The 18,292-nt window shown below is 44.7% G+C and overlaps 1 protein-coding gene across 3 annotated transcripts in view; it reads left to right on the top strand.

Moving 5' to 3' along the window:
* The window catches only part of LOC115158197 (protein strawberry notch homolog 2), a 121,721-nt gene extending 104,607 nt beyond the window's left edge, over positions 1-17,114 (top strand). For all 3 annotated transcript variants that reach the window (XM_029706849.1, XM_029706850.1, XM_029706851.1), the window contains 16 exons: positions 2,507-2,683; positions 2,885-2,982; positions 3,637-3,719; positions 5,042-5,218; positions 5,350-5,471; positions 5,641-5,772; positions 6,012-6,147; positions 7,030-7,142; positions 7,956-8,027; positions 8,187-8,295; positions 8,374-8,589; positions 9,196-9,290; positions 9,786-9,878; positions 10,497-10,628; positions 12,537-12,804; positions 12,987-17,114. In XM_029706849.1, the coding sequence (XP_029562709.1) occupies positions 2,507-2,683; positions 2,885-2,982; positions 3,637-3,719; positions 5,042-5,218; positions 5,350-5,471; positions 5,641-5,772; positions 6,012-6,147; positions 7,030-7,142; positions 7,956-8,027; positions 8,187-8,295; positions 8,374-8,589; positions 9,196-9,290; positions 9,786-9,878; positions 10,497-10,628; positions 12,537-12,804; positions 12,987-14,005 (3,042 nt within the window). In that variant the 3' untranslated portion in view covers positions 14,006-17,114. The remainder of the gene's footprint in view (positions 1-2,506; positions 2,684-2,884; positions 2,983-3,636; positions 3,720-5,041; positions 5,219-5,349; positions 5,472-5,640; positions 5,773-6,011; positions 6,148-7,029; positions 7,143-7,955; positions 8,028-8,186; positions 8,296-8,373; positions 8,590-9,195; positions 9,291-9,785; positions 9,879-10,496; positions 10,629-12,536; positions 12,805-12,986) is intronic.
* Positions 17,115-18,292: the final 1,178 nt, after the last annotated feature.

Below are 18,292 nucleotides of genomic sequence, written 5' to 3'. Positions count from 1 at the left end.
CTGTTAGTGTCTTAACCTCTCTGGTATCAGTGGGACGGTAGCGTCCCACCTCGACAACAGCCAGTGAAATTGCAGGGCGCCAAATTCAAAACAGAAATCCTATAATTAAAATTCATCAAACATACAAGTATTATACACCATTTTAAAGATAAACTTCTTGTTAATCCAACCACAAAAAGGATTTACGGCGAAAGCACACCATGCGATTATGTTAGGTCAGCGCCTAGTCACAGAAAACCATACAGCCATTTTCCAGCCAAGGAGAGGGCTCACAAAAGTCAGAAATAGCGATTAAATTAATCACTAACCTTCGATCTTCATCAGATGGCACTCACAGGACTTCATGTTACACAATAAATGTTTGTTTTGTTTGATAATGTCCCTCTTTATGCCCAAAAACCTCAGTTGAAATTGGCGCGTTCTGTTCAGTAATCCAAAGGCACAAAGCGCGCTCTCAACATCCAGACGAAAAGTAAAAAAAGTACAATAAAAGTTTGTAGAAACATGTCAAACGATGTTTAAAATCAATCCTCGGGTTGTTTTTGTCATAAATAATCAATAATATTTCAACCGGACAAAAGCTTCGTCAATAGAAAAGGAGAAACAAGAAAGGCGCGCTCCCGATCACACGCTGGACTCATGTCTGGAGATTTCCACTGTCCACTCATTGAAAGTGCTGTATCTCCCTAATTTTTCTGAGTAAAAGCCTGAAACAATGCCTAAAGACTGGCCACATGTAGAAGAAGCCATAGAGATCGTTAACTATGTCCTAGGTCTTTGTATGGTGGATAGGCTTTCAATGGAAAAAGTATTTCAAAATAATAGTACTTCCTGGATGGATTTTCCTCAGGTTTTCGCCTGCCATATCAGTTCTGTTATACTCACAGACATTATTTTAATAGTTTTGGAAACTTTAGAGTGTTTCCTATCCAAATATATCACTTATATGCATATCCTAGCTTCTGGGCCTGAGTAGCAGGCAGTTTAATTTGGGCACGCTTTTCATCCAAAATTCCGAATGCTGCCTCCTACCCTAGTGAAGTTAACGACCGTTCCACAGGTGCATGTTCATTAATTGTTTATTGTTCATTGAACAAGGATGGGAAACAGTGTTTAAACGCTTTACAATGAAGTTATTTGGATTTTACGAATTATCTTTGAAAGTTTCTTTTTTTGCTGAGTTTATTTTAGATCCTTCAAAGTAGCCACGCTTTGCCTTGATGACAGCTTTGCACACTCTTGGCATTCTCTCAACCAGCTTCATGAGGAATGCTTTTCCAACAGTCTTGAAGGAGTTCCCACTTATGCTTTTCCTTCACTCTGCGGTCCAACTCATCCCAAACCATCTCTGCGTCTCACAAAGACACGGCGGTTGGAACCAAAAATCTTACATTTGGACTCATCAGACCAAAGGACAGATTTCCACCGATCTAATGTCCATTGCTTGTGTTTCTTGGCCCAAGCAAGTCTCTTCTTCTCATTGGTGTCCTTTTAATCATGGTTTCTTTGCAGCAATTTGACCATGAAGGCCTGTTGCTTGAACTCTGTGAAGCATTTTTTGGGGTTGCAATCTGAGGTGCGGTCATGAATGTATCCTCTGCAGCGGAGGTAACTCTGGGTCTTCCTTTCCTGTGGTGGTCCTCACTAGAGCCAGTTTCATTACAGCACTTGATGGTTTTTGCGACTGCACTTGGAGAAACTTTCAAAGTTCTTGACACTTTCCGGATTGACTGACCTTCATGTCTTAAAGTAATGATCGACTGTCGTTTCTCTTTGCGTATTTGAGCTGTTCTTACCATAATATGGACTTGGTCTTTTACCAAATAGGGTTATCTTCTGTATACCACCCCTACCTTGTCACAACACAACTGATTGGCTCAAACGCATTGAGATGGAAAGAAATTCCACAAATTAACTTTTAACAAGGCACACCTGTTAATTGAAATGCCTTCCAGGTGACTACCTTGTGAAACTGGTTAAGAGAATGCCAAGAGTATGCAAAGCTGTCATAAAGGCATTTTTTGGTTACTACATGACTCTGTTATTTCATAGTGTTGATGTCTTCACTATTATTCTACAATGTAGAAAATAGTAAAAATAAAAACCCTTGAATGAGTAGGTGTGTCCAAACTTTTGACTGGTACTGTATATGTCTATATTATGTATGTATGTATGTATGTATGTGTGTATGTGTGTGTGTGTGTGTGTGTGTATATGAGAGAGAGAGCGATAGCATGTGAAAATGAATTCTGATCACTCATGGAAATAAAAGTGCTGAAAACAAATTGGTTCCTATTCACTAGGTTGCGTGCAGGTAGTGTGATTTGTTTTTATGTGGAGAAATGTGAGCGGTGACTGCATTTGTTTGTGTGTAGTCTGTGTGACTGCTAGTAAATTTACCTGTGTGTGTGTGTGTCTAGTGATGTGTGAAGTGTGTGTAACTGCCCTGTTACAGTATGTCTAAAGATGTGAGTGCTCGTGAAGTGACTGTGTGTGTCCTCCTCAGTGGGCGGAGACTCTGGCTGTGTTCATGCGTGCTGCGGATGAGCTGTGTCTGGTCAGCAGGAAGTCCCTGTGGGGTCAGTTCTGGTCGTCTCACCAGCGCTTCTTCAAATACCTCTGCATCGCCGCCAAGGTCCGCTGCCTGGTGGAGCTGGCCAATAAGGAGCTGGAGGCTGGCAAGGTGAGACTGACCAGCACTTGTATTAATGAATTCAGCCTTTATTTAACCATGATTGTCATTTAGATGGGAATCTCTGGCCAAGAGGCGTTATCACAATTATCCATGCATTTGAATGGGAAAATAAAATAGAGCCATGTTTTTCCTTGTTGCTATGTTTAAGTGTGACGCTCTTCTCATGTGTCTTGTTTCTCCCCTCCCCAGTGCATTGTGATTGGTCTGCAGTCTACAGGAGAGGCCCGAACCAGAGAGGTCCTGGATGAGAACGATGGACACCTGGACAGATTCGTATCCGCAGCAGAGTAAGTCTTGTGTCCTTGGCTCTCTGAAGCCTTGGTTAAGGTAGAGTATTGGAGCAAATTGATCTTTGGTTCAGCCCTGACTCAAACCTCACATACAACACCACAGCTTTCATCTAGTGTAACCGGGACTTTTCTGTCTGACGCACCTGTGGTTTTCACATTAATCATTTGTCTGTTGCCGGGTACATTACCGGTTCCTAGTTAAAAGACATTCCATTTGTCACTCTCCAGCTTCAGTCAAAGGTTTAGTCAGAACCCTTCACTTTTCTCTCTTAAACACCACTACCTGAGGGTGTAGGATGAATCTTCCCCTAGACACTGATCCAAATTAAATGCATCTGTTTTCCCAGCTAATGGTTAAGGGCTAGGATTTGGGGAGGTTAAGCTGATCCTAGATCTGTACCTGCAGTCATGTTCTACCCGGGAGCATACCTGGGTGTCAGGGTGGAAATTACCCTCTCTGTCTGTCTGGACAGTCTGTCTGTCTGTCTGGACCGTCTGACTCTGGGAGACATGAAATGTATATGATAAGGTCAATCAGAGCTTGTCACTCACATCTCTATAACCTGTCAGAACTGTCCTGACATCCTGTCAGCCTTCCACAGTGGTAGATTCAGATGATAACCGTCTGTCTGTCTGGTCTTTTCTCCTCAGGGGGGTGTTCAAAGCTCTGGTACAGAAACACTTTCCCTCTGAGAAGCCGAGGAGAGAGAAAGCGCCTGGAAACAAGAGAAAACGTACGTCAGCTAAAATACTAAAAGCTCTGCGCTCCCCTTGTGTGGTGCTTTGTCTAAATTAGCATTTGTGTTGTCAGGTCAAGAGTTTGCATATATAACAGTGGTGTAACAGTATTCGTACCGACAGAAGCGAGGTCCCGTATGGTACGGGACCTCGCTTCTGTCCACAATGTGAACTCAAACTAATACATAAAAAAACAAGGCCTATGTGACGTGCATATGCTGCGTTGTAGGTCTCTACCTCATGAGTAAATCTAAGATGATTCTGTTAAAACAACTAGAGTCTATGCCCACGTTGTAATCAAAGTTCAAATCTTAATTGGCACATTTCAAACTGTCCTTTTGTGAGTAGCAGACGGGAACTAGTTCTGTACGATGGTGAGTGGTTTGGGAACATTTTGGCTTCCCAGTAGATTACGACAATGGACAGAGTTGTGGATAACACATTAACAGTATGATGCCATGCTCAATGACAATAGCCTATGCAGCTGCCAACACCTCAAATATGTTGACACATTTACATCGACATCATCCCAGTATACCGGAGCAAGACGGAAACTCTTAACATGATGACCAAACCAGCTATCCCTATTGGACGTGTTCATGACACACAGGTTAAAATACCAAAACCAAACTATATTAAGGTCGAAACACATAGAAAACATAGCTAGCTTACTGTTGCTAGCTGATTTGTCCTGCAAGATTAACATTGGGTTGTTGTTTTACCTGAAATGCGCACAGTATGGTCCTTGAGTCACAACATCATGTGTTCTCTACACCGACAATTTATCCATAGATAAAAGGGGAAACCTAGTTAGTTTTTCTTTGATTAATCTTGTCTCATTCATTCTTCTTCTGTGGATTTTATATGGCGGTTGGCAACTTTAAGGTGCATTACCGCCACCAACTGGACTAGAGTATGGACCTCGTTCATCATTCAATCACCTATGTGGGTATTTTACAACGTCATAACGGTTAAATTCCCACCTCCTACATGGTCCCACCTCACAGCATCCGAGTGGAAACTTGAAAGGCCCAACATAACAATCCGGTCACAACAGACAATGCCAGGAACCTTGCGGATGCTGAACATTATGGGTGGCATTTAATTTTCCTGTTGTACCAAAACCAAACCGTGTGACCCCAAAACCACAATACGTGGTGAACCGTTACACTCATATTTTATAATGATAATAGCAATTTTATTTTTATATGTTGCAAAGTGTTGCCTCATCATGTCCGGTCAAAATCTCATCATGGACTATTCAGGTGAAGCCACTGAGCCACAGTCTGAATTCACTCATGTGCGTTCTGTCCACTAGGTAAGCCCAGGGGCCGGCAGCCCAAGTTCCCAAAGCACACCATGGTGGATCCGGGGGGTGTAATCAACATCAGTGACGACAGCAGCACGGACACAGACGGCATGGACACCGACTCCAACTCTTCACCCGACTCCCTGCTGGACAACAACAACGACGACGACGTCATCTTTGTCGACAGTAAAAACACTTGGCAGACATTTGGGGGGCATCTTCCTGTGGTCTCTCCTTGGTGGTTTTATGACTGTGTGTGACTCTGGTTACAGTCGTTAACATGCCTCTCTGTCTGGGGTTGGTTGGGTTCTCTACAGCCAGGATAGAGGAGATGAAGCAGGACCTCCTGAACAAGATCGCTGACCTGGGGAAGGAGCTACCTCTGAACACTCTGGATGAACTCATCGACAAGTTGGGAGGTCCAGAGAAAGTCTCGGAGGTACGTACCCCTATGTTGCAGAGAAGTGTCCATTCAACCTGATAGAAAAAGAGTGACATTTGAATGAAGTACGTGTAATGTAAGGGCTCCATCAGAAGAAGGGTGAGATGAATACTGGATACAAACTGGGCTGTAGTTCTTCGTTGACGCCTTCTAACCTCTCTTGTAGATGACTGGTCGTAAGGGGCGTGTGGTGCGACGGCCTGACGGGAGCGTGCGCTACGAGTCGCGTGCGGAGCAGAGCCATACCATCGACCACATCAACCTTAAGGAGAAGGACCGCTTCATGTGCGGAGAGAAGGTGAGACACTGGACTGGACTGCTATTTGAGCACCAGGCAACCTCTCTAGAACCATTCAACATGTATCACAAGTGGCTGAGTGTCGAAGGGCCTCGCTCACAAAATGTGTTTGTTCTTGCTTAGAAAATCACGATCCTGTGATATGTTATGACAGCATACAAAGGCATTATTCTGTGGTCTGTCTTGCAGTGTTGGTGTTTTTTCTATCCGCTAACCTCCGTCCCTCCTCCACTCCCCAGCTGGTGGCCATCATCTCAGAGGCGGCCAGCTCAGGCATCTCCCTGCAGGCAGACAAGCGGGTGAAGAACCAGTGTCGGAGGGTCCACATGACGCTGGAGCTGCCCTGGAGTGCAGACAGAGCCATTCAGCAGTTTGGTGAGTCTGGAGAGGTCCAGGGGTTAAAGGTCAGGAGTCAGTTAGGTTAAGTTTAGAGGTCGTATTCATGGTTAGGGTCAGGGTTAGACTCTCCTAATGCAGGTTACACACACACACACACACACACTGTCACTCAGTGTGTGTAACCTGTAATCTCTCTTCACACAATCCACTGCTAGCTGGTTTTACCCTAGCCTGATGAAATGTAATTTCATTAGTATCTGCTGCCTCTTCAAATGGCCTTCCCTAAAGACAGATTTCATAATTTGATGTATATCAAATTAAAATATGTTTTGTATTTTTGGACCTAAGGAGGCGAGACATTCTAATGATTAGAATGAGTCACTTTTATTAATGCTGCGAAACTTAATTTGGAGGTGGTGCAGTTTTGTCTGGCTGCAGGGAGAGAGGTGTTCGTCTATCAGAATAATATAATTAGCCTTAATATCCGGTGCTGTCTGCTAGATATACAGCAATTTTGCACCCAACAACAGTGGGAAAGAAGGCCTGTGCACACACACACATTGCGGCCTGTGAATGAATTGTTTGCAAGTAATTAACTGACTTCCCGTCAGCCGTGCTCCCTTGGGGAGCAACTTACTGCGTGGGTTGGCATGTGTGGGGCCTGATTGACAGACACTATTTACACTAACAACAATAAACACACACACAAACAGTCAGGAGGCCTAGGTGTTCCAGGAAAAATATGTTCCATAGAAAAGATGTGGTGGGTGGCTCTTAGTAAGACACTTCTCTATTCAGAGACAGATTTACCATGAAATCATCCTCTGTTCATACATCATTGAAATCAACCTAACCAACTAGTTCCATCTGAGTCAGTCTGTTCTGACTGGTCTTCCTCCTCTGTGTGTGATTCACCAGGTCGTACCCATCGCTCCAACCAGGTGACGGCTCCAGAGTACATCTTCCTCATCTCTGAGCTGGCCGGGGAGAGACGCTTTGCCTCCATCGTGGCCAAGAGACTGGAGAGCCTGGTACGTGCGGCTCTAGCCTCATCTACTCCACATCCCATAAGTCTGTGTTTTACTGGAGTTAAGATTGGTATGCTGAGCTAATAACTTAGGAGCAGGGGCCACCCATTTACTAGTGTATCTCCCCTAGTCAGAGTGCTAGGACTCTTCCCATCCCCCCCCCCCACTATCCCAGCCCTCTCCCTGTATTGGCACTGCTCTGTCCTATTGACCAGCTGCTCTGAGTCACCTGAGGTCACATAAACACCTTTCACGCAACATTTCAAACCCAGGAAATGCCTCCGGTCCTCCTTTGGTCTGAATAATAAGGTTATTTTCAGACTTTGGAACACACCCAGGTCTGGGTAATTATATGAGATTCCTATGAGACAGTTTTCCATATTGTAATGTCTTTACTCCAGTCATTTATTTGCCTTTTCTCTCTGAAGGGAGGGGGGAGGGAGGTGTCTCTGCCAGCCTCAGAATGGGTTATGTCATGCCAGGACCTAGCCTCTCTTCTTCGCCTCCCTCCTAGCCACTGAATACATGTTTGGCTGCCTCCAGATGAGCAGTGACCTCATATCTGGCAGAAACACCCCTTTGTTTTCATCCCAGAACATTCCTTTGTGGGCACCAGCTAATGCAGCAGCAGCTGGCTTCAAGTGGACCTTAAGTCACAATCTGTGCACAACATTTCACATGTTTTGGCAGTGGTGTCAATTCAGTGCCTCTATGCTTTAGGTGTCTGCTGCAGTTGATAAAATTGTGTGTTTGTAGCTGGTGATTCAGTATGTGATATATAAGGCTTTAGTGCTAACAGTGTGTTCCTATGTCCAGGGTGCATTGACCCACGGTGACAGGAGAGCCACAGAGTCCAGAGACCTGAGCAAATACAACTTTGAAAACAAGGTATGCACTGGCTTGAATTACTCCAACAGAGATCATTCTTCGGCTTGTATAGAAGCCAAATTGGCATTACCTGTGATTCGTTGTGTTGGAGATTCTGGGGGGGATGGACACTAACCTGACATCTTAAATGACCTGTATCCCTATTTGTATTCTCTGTAGTATGGTACCAAGGCTCTAGATAAGATCACCAAAGCCATCCTGGGTCACATTGAGAGCAAGGTGTCCCCTCCCAAAGGCTACCCCGGGGGCGATGCCCTGTTCTTCAGAGGTATGTTGAGTGTGTGTCGGAATGTGACCCAAACATTATGCAAGTCCTGTCCAAAGCTGACTTTATTCCCTGTTTCAGACATGAAGCATGGCATGATGGACGTGGGCATCTTCTGCAAGGAGCCTCGCTTTGGTCTCAGTACTGAGAAAGACTGCAGCATCACCAAGTTCCTCAACCGGATCCTAGGCCTGGAGGTCCACAAGCAGAACTCTCTGTTCCAGTACTTCACTGACAACTTTGACTACCTGATCGAAAAGGACAAGAAGGAGGGCAAATATGACATGGGCATCTTAGGTATAGACTTCCAACACTCACACTAGGCAGCATTTCTACATTACAGTATGGAGACTCTTAACATGAGGTGGTAGTGGCGCTTGGATATTTTATGTCTACACATAAAACCTGAGTCAATAAAAGGGTGCACTTTCCCATATTTATTTAATTTTTATTTATTTTACTAGGCAAATCGGTTAGGAACAAATTCTTATTTACAATAACGGCCTCCCCCTTGCCAAACCCTAACCCGGGCGACGCTGGGCCAATTGTGTGCCGCCCTATGGGACTCTCAATCACAGCCGGTTGTGATACAGCCTGGAATCGAACCAAGATCTGTAGTGACGCCTCTAGCACGCAGTGCCTTAAACCCCTGTGCAACTTTGGAGCCCCTTAGGTTGTATAGTAAAGGCCAACTATATACATTTAGCGCCATATGCTGCACAGTATTGCATATGAATAGCATTCCACATGCCATTCAAACAAATCCGCCGTGCTGCATTTGGCTTTCCTAGAATATTTTTCCATGAACAGAAGCATGAGGCTGATAGCTTGTGATGGTACTGAGGCTCTGTATAGAGGTGATAAATATGTCTCCTGACTGGAACACTGTGTCCTGTCTTTCAGATCTGGCCCCAGGTAACGATGAAATTTATGAGGAGAAACAGGAGACCTTCATGACAGTGGGTAACCCCCAGGACGGACAGGTCGTGCTCTACAAGGTAGGCATCACTCCTATGGTACACTGGTACATTATTCATGTACAATAGGATTATCGATCTATATTTTTGCAGTGGCGCCTCATACCAAATGTACATAGATTTGCAACTAAATCAGTGCTGCTGTTTGAGCCTCTTCTCTGGCCTGAAAAGTAGACATTACATCTCAGAGACTAAAACTAGAAATAAAAACAAAACACTTCCTATCATTGACACGACACAACAAGAGAGCAGTGCTTCCCACATACACAACCAAAGAGGCAAAGAGATAATTACTAGTGTCTCCGGCTTCCTGCCTTGCCTTCGCTGCAGGCTAACCTAGAGTTGACATTTCAAACCAACACAACCAGGACCGAGATCTGTGCGTGCGGGGGGGGGGGTTGGGCACAGAGTTTTGTGTGTTAGAATATTGACTCATGCCCATAGTGGGTACTCTGCATATTGCTTTCCCATAAGGCAGCTACTCTAACCTTTTCCCTCTGCCTGTCACCCTTATAGATCAGCGTGGATAGAGGGATGCCCTGGGAGGAGGCCTACGAGAAGGCCCAGAACCTCAACAGTCCTGACGAAGGCTTCTATCTCTCCTACAAGGTGAGTCTAGCTGGCTACCATAGAGCAGAGAGCGATACTCTGCATGTCCCAGCACGCACACTGACGCAGTACCAGGAAGCCTGTGATACTGTGAGTCCCTGTACCTCCTCAGGGCTCAATCAGCGCTGGAACAGCTTCCAGACTGGCTGTTTCCCAGAGGTGAATGACAGTTCAGATGGGTCCAGTTTCCTCTGTTCAATTCTCTGTTCTCTGGATTTGGGGCTCTTTCATCCCACATCAAGGGAGTAGAATGGAATTGTGAACCTAAAGAAGGATCATTTATTCAGTATTAATTGTAGTGGCAAGAGTGAACAATATACACTGTCTCGTCCTTTCTGATGTTGGATTTTCTTAATTATACTGTAGTTACATTCACTTGGTTCATACTACAATTCAACAATGAAATTACTATTCAGTCTTCAATTACCCTCCAGGCAAACACTTCAACACTGCCTGTGTCCCAGTTAAATGCAGTATAAATCTTCCGCTTCTTTCTTGATTTGATTTATTGGTGGTTTAAAACAATTGTACAGATGGAGTTCAATGTGCCCAGAGGAAAACACATGAAAGTATTTTACAGAACTTTAAAATAATTTCCGTCTCCTATGTGTTCCTCAGTTGCGGGGGAACCACCCTTGTGTGCTGTTGGCGGAGCAGGGCCGAGGGAGGAACTTCATCGTCTACAAGCCCAACATCGGCAAGCAGGCCCACCCCGAGAGCCTGGACAACCTGCAGCAACGCTACCGCAAGGTAGGTCTGTCTCACACACACACCGTGCACACACAGGGACACACCCACACGGATAGCAGTCTGTTGGTCGGCTGAAGGAACAGCTATCGGGTTTACTGACATGCACACAGGTTTCCACTCAGAACATGGCAAAGAGATTTGTCTTTGTTGTTTTGCGGGAAATTTCTCTGTTGTGGTTTTCTGTAGTGTATGCTTCCCTCTAGGGGAATAAACAAAGTAGTGAAACAGGAAATACAGCCCTGTTTCTATCCTGGAATGTAAGGTCCAATATACACTGCTCAAAAAAATAACACTAAAATAGGGAACACTAAAATAACACATCTTAGATCTGAATGAATGAAATAATCTTATTAAATACTTTTTTCTTTACATAGTTGAATGTGCTGACAACAAAATCACACAAAAATAATCAATGGCAATCCAATTTATCAACCAATGGAGGTCTGGATTTGGAGTCACACTCAAAATTAAAGTGGAAAACCACACTACAGGCTGATCCAACTTTGATGTAATGTCCTTAAAACAAGTCAAAATGAGGCTCAGTAGTGTGTGTGGCCTCCACGTGCCTGTATGACCTCCCTACAACGCCTGGGCATGCTCCTGATGAGGTGGCGGATGGTCTCCTGAGGGATCTCCTCCCAGACCTGGACAAAAGCATCCGTCAACTCCTGGACAGTCTGCGGTGCTACGTGGCGTTGGTGGATGGAGCGAGACATGATGTCCCAGATGTGCTCAATTGGATTTAGGTCTGGGGAACGGGCGGGCCAGTCCATAGCATCAATGCCTTCCTCTTGCAGGAACTGCTGACACACTCCAGCCACATGAGGTCTAGCATTGTCTTGCATTAGGAGGAACCCAGGGCCAACCGCACCAGCATATGGTCTCACAAGGGGTCTGAGGATCTCATCTCGGTACCTAATGGCAGTCAGGCTACCTCTGGCGTGCACATGGAGGGCTGTGCGGCCCCCCAAAGAAATGCCACCCCACACCATGACTTACCCACCGCCAAACCGGTCATGCTGGAGGATGTCGCGGGCAGCAGAACGTTCTCCACGGCGTCTCCAGGCTCTGTCACATGTGCTCAGTGTGAACCTGCTTTCATCTGTGAAGAGCACAGGGTGCCAGTGGCGAATTTGCCAATCTTGGTGTTCTCTGGCAAATGCCAAACGTTCTGCACTGTGTTGGGCTGTAAGCACTACCCCCACCTGTGGACGTCGGGCCCTCATACCACCCTCATGGAGTCTGTTTCTGACCGTTTGAGCAGACACATGCACATTTGTGGCCTGCTGGAGGTCATTTTGCAGGGTTCTGGCAGTGCTCCTCCTGCTCCTCCTTGCACAAAGGCGGAGGTAGCGGTCCTGCTGCTGGGTTGTTGCCCTCCTACGGCCTCCTCCACATCTCCTGATGTACTGGCCTGTCTCCTGGTAGCGCCTCCATGCTCTGGACACTACGCTGACAGACACAGCAAACCTTCTTGCCACAGCTCGCATTGATATGCCATCCTGGATGAGCTGCACTACCTGAGCCACTTGTGTGGGTTGTAGACTCCGTCTCATGCCACCACTAGAGTGAAAGCACCGCCAGCATTCAAAAGTGACCAAAACATCAGCCAGGAAGCATAGGAACTGAGAAGTGGTCTGTGGTCACCACCTGCAGAACCACTCCTTTATTAGGGGTGTCTTGCTAATTTCCTATAATTTCCACCTGTTGTCTATTCCATTTGCACAACAGCATGTGAAATGTATTGTCAATCAGTGTTGCTTCCTAAGTGGACAGTTTGATTTCACAGAAGTGTGATTGACTTGGAGTTACATTGTGTTGTTTAAGTGTTCCCTTTATTTTTTTGAGCAGTGTACATACAAACAGGTGTTTAACATAAGAATGTTTTATATGGGGTTCCCCTCCTAGGTGGCCCCAGACCAAGCCAAGGACAGCTGGGAGAGCCAGTTCAACTTCTCCTTTGGGAAATGTAGCCATGCTAACTGGAACGGAAAGTGTAAGAAGATCGAGGAGGGACAGGAGTGTCTGCAGGGTATGCGTCTGCGCCAGTACCACATGCTGTGCGGGGCGCTGCTGCGCGTCTGGAAGCGTGTGGCTGACGTGGTCTCTGACATCACCAGCTCCAGCATCCTGCAGATCGTACGCCTCAAAACCAAAAATAGTAACAAGCAAGTCGGTGAGTACACAACAACTTCATGCAATTCACACACACACACCCCATCACTGAATGTCTTGGCAAATGCGTTTTTTCAGTGGCCAAAAATCAAACGGCACAACAGGCTATGCTGCTATCGACTGAGCCAAATGATCGACTTGTATAAACAAATGTAAACCTAATACCCTCTCTTTCTCTCCTAGGTATCAAGATACCAGAGAACTGCGTGGCCCGCGTGCGAGTGGAGCTTCTCAAAATGGATGAGGAGGTAAAGAGGAGGCGCAAGGAGAGGGAGCAGCATGCCCAGGAGCAGAGGCTAGCCGAGCAGCGGCAGCTTCAGGACATACACCTGCTGGCCAAGCCCTACAGCCAGCCCCAGAGCCTGTCTCAGAGCCACAGGACTCAGAACTTCTACCAGAGCCTGAGCCTGACCCAGGCCAAGCCTTTACAGGTCAAGCCTCTACTACAGCCCAAACCTCCACAGGTCAAACCCCAGCCCAGCCCGATCAACCAGCTCCCCAGCATGGCCAGCATCTTCTCCCACTTCCCCCACTACTTCCCCTCCCTGCCCCCAATGCAGCCCGCTCCAACCTCCACCACCAAGCCCTTTCGGGTTGGGGAGGAGGTCCTGGACCTGACGATGAGCTCCTCTCCCTCCCCAGATAGCACGGAGGGAGGCCTGGGCCTGGTCAGCCTGACAGGGGGCTCCGACTTTGACCTGGAGAGACTGATATCACGGCACGCACTCGCCGCCCAGAACACTGCACATATTCTGCAGCAACCTCTACAGCCACCGCTGATCAAACAGCGGCAGCTACAGTCGCCACAGCAGATACAACCACAGCTACAGCAGTGGTCAGATCAGCCTTTAATCAACAGCGCCCACCAGGACTACTATATCCTTGACCATCCAGACTCTCTGCCTTACTCTCTGTCCAGCCAGACAGCTACTAACCCCTCCACCTCTTCTACCTCCTCCTCTTCCTCCAACACAGTGGCTCACGTCTCATCCGGCCACCTCTCGTCCCCCTCCACCCCCTCCTCTCACTTTTCCTCCTCGGCCCTGGCCCCCTCAGAACAGCAGCCCCTCCCTCTAGCCAACAGCCACTGCAGCACGGACACACTCATCAACGCGCGCGAGGTCCTTGACAACATGATGCGGACCAGTGCGGACCGCCAGTCGGTTATCCAGTACCAGCCGAACGAATGGGACTCTGCGTAACAACCTCTTCAATGTGTCTGTCTGTCCTCTAGCTGCTGAGCGGGAACGCTCCCCTCAGGGCCTAGTCACACCACTGCCTGTCCTGTGCTCTTCTCCTCCCCATCCCTCTCCAGGCTCTGGATCCACAGGCCAGGGGCACGTTCACTAGACCAAATGGTTTGGTCTCATTCGGAGATGGTGAACGAATGACCCGGGTGGAATTGGCCGGGTCCCTTCATTGAGAGAGCAGGGGGGCTCAAAACCACAGTTTCTACACCGAAACTTGACTCAATGAAGAAACACAATTCCACCTGGGTTTGATTTTGTTTTTAAGACTATCAAAAGCGCATGTGCTTTTTAAATGATCCATCACAGTTGGAATTGTGTTGCTTTGTTGAGGAAATCAGTGTATAAACATATTTTTCTAGAACCACAGCTTCCCCTACTGGTTATGTTGGGTATCATTGGTAACGTTGCTGGCTTCCAACTGCCTTTCATGCACATCTGTTGTGTGTTTGCTTTTCTGTGTTGCCTCATCGTCATTGCATCGACTTGAATTGGGCTATCTTGCAACGCTTGGTTTGTTTAAACCAAGGGCTCCACTCAAAAACTTCAAACTGGAAAAATCAATACAGGGCAGATTGGTTCATAGGGGTGAAATGTTTTAGTTTTAGCCCCTTCCTCTCCCTTGTGTCCCCCTCTCCCTGCGGTTTCTATCATCACTCACTCCTGTGTCTCGCTTAAAAACAAAGACGGGAGGGGTATAGAAAACAGTCTGCCATTGTAACAGTGCCTTTGGAAACCTACTTAAATGTAGTCTTTGAAACCCATATAGGCCTAATGTATAGATTTATACTCGAAGCATTGGCATTTTAATTTATTATATTTGTATTTAACTTACCCCACTGTTGGATCTATGATGGTGGTGGGCCAGGGATAGCCCCCACACCACAACTCAGTATGTGTATGTCTGTCTGTGGACCCTACACTATATTGGTCTCTTCAGCCCATCGGCAGACTGTTCTGTGTTGGAATCCTGCTTTCCCAGGCCTTGTGATAAACCGAGAACAGGGGTTAGATGGGATAGACACTGCTGGTTTAATGCAATTGGGTGGATGGTTTTAAAATGGTGTCAAATATCCTACTTTAAGTCTACACAACATTCATCCAACGATGTGACCCATGGTTTGCTTTTCATTTGAAGCTCTCAGGAAAGTGTCGAGTGCATTTGTTATTTTGTTTTGTTCAACTTTCTGACCAATATTAATATGAATATTTGTTTTAGTCCATATTATATGTATATCGTATATTACATTTCAGAATCTGTGAGATCTGTCTGTCTTTGTGAAATGGATGCACTGTAATTTGTTCATGAAAAGCCTGGGTAAGTTCAACCAATCAAAAGCAATAAACAAGACATTTTAAATAGCAGATGTTTTAGAAGTCTAAGTACTGTTTATGCTCCACAGCCGAAGGTTATAGATTCACCTGTGCATGGTAAGAATTGTATTCCTCTTTCTTTCTGTTCTACTCGTAGTCTGTAGTTAAAGACATCTGAAATACTTAGGAACTTTGTATAAACATTGTGATGGGGATAAAAGCAATGTGCTCTTGATGTTTTTGTCATCCTTGTTATTATGATCATTATAATTGTTATTTATATTTAAGGGACATTTTGTTTTTAGATTGTTATCCTGATACTTTAGGTCAGGGACGTTTCTAGTTTTCAAGATTATAAAAACAAAAAAATAAGTTTATAACCTGCCACCAAATAATATTGCACTGTGCTGTACTGCTGTACAGGGTTGTTGGTTTGTTTCTTTCCAGTTCTTTTATCTGATTCTGCTTGTGACTTAAGTAGAATTGTTCCAACTTTTACAGCTTCTGCCAGAACTTTAGAATGCAAAGAGATACCAAAGTATTCCACCCCCCTGTAGTTACTGGCTAGATCTGACCTATTATAGCAATCTCAGGAAGAAATCTTAGACATGTATTGATTGGTGGGGAGTTAAGATAAATGTTATTGTTTTCCCTAACAACAGTGGTGAAACTAACCAATACACATTTTAGTGCTGTTTTATTTCTTCATTCTGTGCTGCGACTCTTGCTGTATTTATTATTATTTTTTTAATGTTTTTTTATGTTTGAGACTTGTGATGGGTTTGTTTGTTGGTAAGTGTTGTGAATTGTTGGTGATTTTAAGTGTTTATGCTATCTTAGGGCAAAGATCAAACTCTGTTTCTTTTATGGAACATTATCTTTTGTCCTTTTTTGTTGCTGTTGTTTAATACATTTTAATGCTGACAAAGATTTTGAGCAGATTTGCACTTGGATATACTTGTATGTGCAGATTCTTTACCCACTTTCTGACAGATTCAAACATACCCCAGACATCCAATAGCTCAGGCCCGTGTTCTCGTAGTTACCCATCTCATAGCCCTCTCTCTCTTTTGTGCTTCAGATTGTTCTAAATATATTTCCTCATCAGGCACATTCCAATAAATCCAAAAAATGTCTCAATCTAACAGTTTGTGTCCCATGCTTCACCTATGGCCAATGGACTGTGGTATAACGCTCACATGAAGTAATATGCATTATAAACCTGGGGAAACGGACAAACACGGTTTGAAAAAATGAACTGCAATTTCTGTTAACTAGGTCTTTTTCATTTTCCTAAATTTGCACTAAGAATGGCATAATCAAGTTACTGTTGTCTGTTAACATTGAGAGTTGCAAGCTTGTTGTATTCCTGACCTTTTGATGGATTGCATTTTTGTATACTGTAACCATCCTTGTTTCTTCAGCTTAAAAAAAAGTAAACGTTTTTTTGAAGTATCACATTAAAATAATTTATTGCTAACAAAAACGAAACAAAAAACATGCTACTGATTGTATGTATTTTTAAACAAAGGCTATTTTTTCTGTATAAACTGTGTTCAGCACTTAATCTGGGTTGTGCTTTTGTTTTTCTATATATTTATAATTTAGATCGAAATGTATATATTGTATAAAAAAAAATTGCCTTTCAACTAATTTAAAGGTTTTCTACTCATAACAAAAGGAAGGAATATATCATAGTGCAATCTTAATTTTGTAAACCAACAACAAATAAAAATGAAGATTGCGAAAATGGTGTTTACCTTTTTTTTATTGTGAATAAAGACCTTCTGGAGCCTATACGTGCATAATCGAACACATTCTTAGACAGATGGTGATTAATACTTCTGTGGCTACGGCTCCGTTTACACAATTCTGATATTTTCCATTTACACAGCCCAATTCTGATCTTTTGTCCAATTATTGTGGTAAAGGTTCTGAATCCGCTGCCTGTGTAAACGCAGCCTAAGGCCTTTATTTCATGCGACAGACTGACTTTACTATGCAGAGTCCTTGCAAGTCCTCACATCAAAGGAGTGATGTGACTGATTTTAGAACTACTTGGGTTAACTCCCAATGCTTCCCCAAATAGAGGCAGTACCAATTATGTGTATATAAACCCTGGATTGTTGATGCTGTGTATTGGCCAATTAGAGGCTTTGAAGCCACTTATTCTATAGAGCTGGGTTTCCCAAAGTCAGTCCTGTCCCCCCGTTTTGGATTTTGCCCTAGCACTACACAGCTGATTTAGATAACCAACTCATCATCAAGCTTTGGGTATCTAAATCAGCTGTGTAGTGCTCAAGCTAAAAACTAAATGTGCACCCAGGGAGGGCCCCAGGATGACTTTGGGAAACCCTGCTATAGAATACCACAGTATGACTCATAATACCCATAAATCCTAGAGGTCAAACAGGGAAATGGTTCCAATCATTTTTCCACCGTTCATTTTTCCCATAGGGGATTTTAGAAACACTTCAAATAAGGGCTGTGATTCGTGTAGGCTTACCCTGGCGTGAGGTTTTGATAACCGTGTAAATATCTCTAGGAAAGGTGATCAATATATTCACCTGGATTTATCCTCCAAAATAAAACCGTAGCCACATTAGCAGCTGATTATCGTAAAGAACTACAAATGCCATGATGGTCGGAACGAGACTGCTGAATCGAGGCAAAGGAAAGAATCTCTGGATTAACTGTTAGTTAAATGTACTAATGAATAAATAGGTTAGATTCACACAACCTGTTAGCAAAGGTATCTGCTAGAGATGACGTGCAGGGATTTGTAGTTTTACATTATGCTAATTTGCATTTTTGAATCTGAGATTTAAATGCTTCCAAACCGTCAAGCCAGGGTAAGCCTACACGAAACACAGCCCCCTAGTGTTTCTAAAATCCCCTATGGGAAAAATGATTGGAACCATTTCCCTG

The sequence above is a fragment of the Salmo trutta genome, chromosome 22, assembly GCF_901001165.1.
Source record: "Salmo trutta chromosome 22, fSalTru1.1, whole genome shotgun sequence".
Taxonomy (NCBI): Eukaryota; Metazoa; Chordata; class Actinopteri; order Salmoniformes; family Salmonidae; genus Salmo; species Salmo trutta.
This window is presented reverse-complemented; position numbering and strand designations above follow the sequence as displayed.